Here is a 6,628-nt window from a genome sequence, read left to right as displayed (position 1 = left end):
ACGGGAGAAAAAAATCCACAACTCGCAACCCGTCAACCCAGAGGGAGTGGTGGAGGTACCATTGGTACTTCCTCCCCGTTTTAGCATTATCGGTATAATAACTTGTCACGTCTAAACATCCTTTTCATGCACGTGATCATATAATACATATCCAAATCCAAGTAATCTATCTTATTTTAGGACGCTTTCAAATACACATTTGGTTATTATATTATGTATGATAAATTGCAACAATTTTAAACAGCATCGAGCTATTTAATTACCACAAACCAACAAACTTTTTTGTAGTATCTAAAAACGATTATGATGTCATTATGGAAGATGCATTGGCATGTATAAAACACCTTGTTTGATCTTCTGGGGTTCATATATATAAACAGCTATACATATAATCCTTTTTAAAATATATATATATGAGCTTCATTCCGAGCAGAATTACCATTGATTGATTTATTAATCATATCTGATACATGGAATACCAACTAATTAACACACTGTATTCGGCAATGCAAACTTCTAATGTGCAAAAATATTCCTCCAGATTCAAAGATAATCATCCACCGAGATACTCAACGTCTGACCTTCCTGGGTAAAACCGCCATTACTGGGCGCCATTTCTCTCGAAGAAATCAACTGTGCGTCCATGGCCATGCCAGCATCCGACGCAGCTTTCTGGACGGACCTCGGAGACAGATCTGTCCTCGCCGTGGGTGGTAACATAGACGGGAAGTTAAGTTTGTGCAAAGATGTGGCTCCTTTCAAACAATAAGAAGCAACGTCATGAGCCACCGCTGCACCCTCTGGAGTAGTGTACGTACCTAGCCATAGCCGTTCTTGGGTTCCCGGAACTCGAATCTCCGATACCCATTTGCCCCATCTCCGGCACCTGATGCCTTTGTATCTCTTCTCGGCTGATCTGCTTGAACAATTGCTGCTGCTTACATCATCTGAGCTGCTACTCATGTTTCCTTTAATTGGTTTTTTTGAAGTACCGTTTTGATGGCTTATATAGGTTGAATAGTGGTAAAGTCAAAATTTCGAAGGGTTGACTGTGTGATGTGAAGTCAAAATATTCAATGAATCTTTGGTCAACATCATATTTAATTGAAAAAGTAATAGATAAACGTTTTGTGGCGACGGTGGGTTAATTCCGTGGTTGTAATTAATAGAACGTGTGGTACCATCTATGGGAGTCCACCGAATAACTCCGCAAGTGGTGGCATTTCACAAATTTGCATCATCTGCTACGTCATCAACTATCAATAAAAGTTTACCACAAACACATTTCTCATGACTTGGTCATAACAATTCAAAAGACGGTCAAACCATCAACATCAACCAATTCCAACTTTTAGTTTGGGATATTTGTATGTTTGGTTCAAAGGGTGGGTCATGTGTGGATCGTTGGATGGTTGGAATTCGGAACCCAATAAATATGGTCGGTTTAATCTGACAGGATATATATGATATATCAGTTGGTTTAAGATCGAGTTATCAGGCACACTCCCTCCTTTTACCATATTTTTTTACCACACCCAAGGATGGTATTAAATGGAAAGAAGAGAGAAAGAAGAGAGATATAGAGAGATAGAGGAAGAGAGAGAGAAAGGGAGCGCTCCCGATTCTTGCCACACTCCCCAAACCGCACTTCGAAACCGCATGGAGGGGGCGGTGTTTCAGTGCCAAATCAGCTGAAACCGCACCCCACTCCCTCCGGTCTTAGGCTGGAGGGAGTGGTGTCATATTTCTTTATTAAACCGAGTGCCACGTAGCTCATACGTCAACAATTATCATAAAAATATGGTTTCATGTCACACCCAAGCAGTGATGTCACACTGAATTTAAAAAGAAAAAGAAAAACAATTTTTTTTAAAAATCTTACCATTAAACGGTCAATTGGAATGACAATAGGAAGAGAAGAGTGTTCCTCTGGAATACCACAGTGTGGCCTCCACCGCACCCAAACCGCGGTGGAAAGGCAGTGTTTGTGATGATGTGGTAGGGGAAGTGTGGCCTCTGTCGTAGTCATACCACATGGCCTTAGTATTTTGCGACGACTATATAGGTTGAACCTCTCTCGTTTGAAATTTGTTTGTTTAAAACTAGGTTAATATCTTTTGAAAACAAAATATTAATGATAATTTAAAATCATAAAATATTTGTAAACGAATTATTTTATTATAAATATAGAAATTTTGTCTATAACTTATTAAATGGTTAGTTAAAATTAATATACATTTATTTTTTTAATATCCGCTATATTTTCTTTATGTGTAGACATGATAAAATTATGTTTTGTACAATAAAATATAAATTTGAATATAGTGAAAAAAACACAATAAATTATGGAAATGACATTGTTATATAAAAAATATAAATCACGGAAATGTAACAAACATACATAAACACAACATAAATTAAAATGATGAATGAGGTGTGATTTACTAAAATTAAGTAAAAGATGTGAAAACTTAAAATCTATATATTGTTTACAAATTTTTAAAAATTTCTTTATGCAAAACATTGAAATTATGTTTATAGGTCTACTATCCTTTTCTAAAATTAACAATTTTAATCTTTCACTTTGAACTGTAGATAAGACAATATACAATTGATCATATGTAATAACAGGATATTTGATAAACACATCAACCTTCGATAACGACTGTCTTTGACACTTTTTAATTGGCATTGCAAAACATACAACCAATAGAAGGATGTAATCTCTTACCATCCTATAAGACTGAACCAACACATTATTCGAATCCAACATAAGCTTCAAACCATTTATAATCTGAAGATCAATTGAATCAGAAGTTGATGTAGATGCATCTTCTTATCGACTGGGGATAACATGAAATTTAAAAGTTAATAGTTGTAATAATAAATATTGAAAACATATGAAATAATTTTGACATGTGCGAATATATACCCAAAAATTGTTCGCCTATTTGACTCCTCATTGTCAGTGTTTAGATCCATTTGAGGGTAATAGACTTCCAATTCTATGATAATTTTGACCGCCAAGTCTAAATATGTATGAAGCTTTTCCACTATTAATGGATGCATCAATTTTCCCACCCATTGAGGTGAATGAAAACATTGAATTGTAACGTCGAATGTTGTTCATGAAGTATTTGGATTTAGAATATGTTGAACAATAAAGATTTAGGTAACCTGGCGGCGCTTCTTTACAATCTAGCAACTCAACCTTGCCATAACCACAACATAGTGAAAAACTTGTATTCTTTTATCTTTTCCTCTAATAGATTCATCCATCCATAACTTTGCATTACATATTTGACACACAACATTCTGTTCACCATAATCAATGTAATCTGTTAAAAAAAATCAATGTCAAATATAACAATCTATGTAGCTGTAACAATTCTATAAATTTAAGATAATAATTAATTCAAATATTTTTTGATGGTTACCTTTTTGATACACCTTTAGGTATGTTAGCATGGGTATGTTGATCATTAATATGTTCGTCTATTGTCAAGTCAAACATAAGAATTGCAGATATGTTGGTAGGTTTCCGTTTTAATCTGTGGGTTGGTCTTGTTAAATTGACAGAAGAGAAGGTTGAATTGTAGTCGATGAGTTGATGGATTGCATGCCATTGGAAAAAGAAAGAGTAATGTCTATTATTTTGATATTGGTGTTTAGATGTTATTATAAGAATTATATATGCCTGTAAAAAATGATAGAAAAATTAGATTATTGGGTTTTAGTTCAAAAATAGTTTCATAAACTAGAAAAATATGGCAATGGAAGACTTAAAATTTTGAAATAACATAAACATTTTATACCTACCAAGGATCTTCTTGCAAGTTATAGAAAGATTTAAACGCCAACCAAAGAAAGGATGCAAAAATAACAACCTTTGTTGTTCTTTGGGTCCTCTTGGGAGGCTTGGAAGTTGATGAAGAATGTGGAACCTTTTGTTGGGTTTTGAGCATATCTACATTTCTATGTGATCATGCAACCCTAATTGCTTTGGATCTAAGTTTTTCTCTATTTAATATGCAAATATGAACACCAAAGCAATAACCCTAGATCTAGCATATACAATTCGAAATTCATATATAAAATTAGGGTTTGATCATTACCTCACTTGTTATATAGTAATAACAAGAACCACCTTGACTCTTGAAAGCATAGTGCCCCCAAGTGTTGCAACTTTAATGGAGTCACAAACACCCAATACAAAGAATGACTTGGAGAGAGGTGGAAAATCGGCTATCCTAGGGTTTCTCAAGCTTAGGGCCGAAATTCCAAGAGGTGTAGGGGATTTATATAGATGGGTGGGCTGCTAGGGTTTCTGGAGTAAACTCTAGTTCTTGCTCAAGGCTTAAGCAGCCCATGGACCTCTTCTTTAGAGCCCTTGGACGAAATCTTATGGTCTTACCCATAAATTTCATCCACTCCACTTTATGGAGTCCATCAGCCCAGTTTTGCAACTATCAATGATTTGCAAAACAGCCCCTCCATTATTAATCAGTTCCTTTAATCCCAAAATTAACATCAAATTAATTTCTTATTAATTACTAATTAATAATATGATTTCCAAATAATATATTAATCTTATAATATATTAATAAAATCATTTTGAGTAACAATTTATTATTCATATAATAAATCCTACTCTCTCTCTCTCTCCACTAGTCATCCTATCAAGTTACATGAGTGAAGGCAACCCAAAAGGACCATGCTACAAATCAAATCAAGTACATACCAAATATAGTTATGGGCTTAGACACCTAATCCAATAGTTTCCCACTTGGATAAGTCTAATAACTATTATTGCAAGTATAACTTCATAATTTGACTAGAAATCGTAGCTTTAAAAGCCGTTATCGAACTCTGATCTTATCAATAACGTGTCCTTTAGATAAGAAATCAAATATTCCTCCATTCTACAAGATATCGTATGGACATGAGACATGAATTATAATCATTCTCTCTGTCCAAGGTTTGTTTCCCGATTTCCGATTTATGACGACTGACTAATTGAACAAATCAAATCAGTTCAGGCTTAGCCAAGCGCTTAGGGTGTCATCACTAAATCATCGAGGGGCCCGCAGATATCGCTTTTATCCCATTAAGGGTAAAAGGAACAGATAAACTTCGACTCATATGTTTGTACTATTTACTCATCAAATCACACACAATAATACGTTTTATAACATCAAGTTACTGATGTGTTTACGCACTATGAATGCATAACCGACTTGTAAACAACAACTATATGTCTCTGTTTCAAGAATATAAGATATTATCGTCTCACAATCACTCGTGATAAAATCCATGAAGTGATTCAAATGAGCATGGGTTTTGTCCAATACTCAAAATCTTACTGCAGGAGTAGTCATGAACACTGTAGCAAACATTTGCTATGTCTAAGCACTTAAACAATCTATAGTCGGATTCATGACAGTCTTGCCTCATTACTTACTTCCAAAGTATGATCGACTGTGGATGCTTGAGCAATCTTATTATTCAAGAAGTAAAACATGCAAAGTGAAACACAAGAATAACCTAATCTAATATGGTCTCAAAACTTTTGAATATAAATAAAACACTTATTATTTAATCACCATATTAATTAGACCTTATTCATTGTTTACTGTTTTGACTAATCAACTCAATACTTGAATTAAACCAATAGTCATCCCATGCTCCAAACATGCACACTCTGTTTATCTATGTTCATTCCTTTGTGAAATAGATCAATTGAACACATTTCCAATGATGCTCATTTCATAATTCCAAATCCTTATCACAAGTGTAAGAATACCAAATTCTTGCCACTACTAGAATCCGTTAGAGTCTAAACTTTCATGCAATGATCCTTTTGTAATGTCAAAGCACCAAAGTCACAGAGACTTTGCCAATGATATTACAAAGCATTCCATTGGGGATTGTTACAAGATAATTCCCCGGAAATGAAGTCTCGCATTCAAGGTACATTCCTTGAACATCCTTCTTGCATAAAAGTTTATAACTTAGACATAGATTCTTAATATCCAACTCCCATTATGGAAACATTTCCATAATTGCCATATGACAATCCATTCTTAATAGAATCCTATATATTCATAATTATATCAATATGGTCCATCCATTACTATACTTCCAGCTGTCCACAAGCAACCAATCTTCGGTAAACCTTAGATTGTCCTTGACAGTTGTTTAACAACTTTTGTCATATTTGGTTCCAGTCCTTTTTCCCTCTTAATGCGCTACGCATTCGGAAAAATCAGAACAGGCGGATATTATAGCATATGCAATCGATCCTATACTCGAAGCATATGAGATACGTTTCATAATGTCTTACATAAAGACATGATACTGGACCCGTCTCTCGCTATAATATTTCCATATATAGAATTTCCTATGTTGAAACATTTCAACATGACATTCATATACATTCATGACTAAGTTCTATTAAAATTTCAATTTAAACTTTTAGATTCAAAATGAAGTATTGATGCCCTTTCCCTTAAGCCTTACTATAGCGAAAAAATTTCCAAATTCTGCGACTTTGCAAATTTAGAACTTTGTTTCCTATAAATATAATTGCTAACTTGCAACACTTAACATAATAATTACTCTCACACTA

At 34.2% G+C, this 6,628-nt stretch overlaps 1 protein-coding gene across 1 annotated transcript; it reads right to left on the bottom strand.

Annotated features, from left to right (window-relative positions):
• Positions 1–543: 543 nt before the first annotated feature.
• Positions 544–963, bottom strand: LOC145106198 (ethylene-responsive transcription factor ERF019-like). Its single transcript, XM_079043217.1, has one exon. The coding sequence runs from the start codon at positions 961–963 to the stop codon at positions 544–546; it is 420 nt and encodes a 139-aa protein (XP_078899343.1).
• Positions 964–6,628: the final 5,665 nt, after the last annotated feature.

Source organism: Lactuca virosa, chromosome 4 (genome assembly GCF_052849685.1).
Source record: "Lactuca virosa cultivar CGN04683 chromosome 4, Lactuca_virosa_CGN04683_v6, whole genome shotgun sequence".
NCBI lineage: Eukaryota > Viridiplantae > Streptophyta > Magnoliopsida > Asterales > Asteraceae > Lactuca > Lactuca virosa.
This window is presented reverse-complemented; position numbering and strand designations above follow the sequence as displayed.

What these genes read in the sequence shown, in the direction of transcription:
- LOC145106198 (XM_079043217.1), bottom strand. Translation starts at nt 963, where the DNA reads ATGAGTAGCAGCTCAGATGATGTAAGCAGCAGCAATTGTTCAAGCAGA.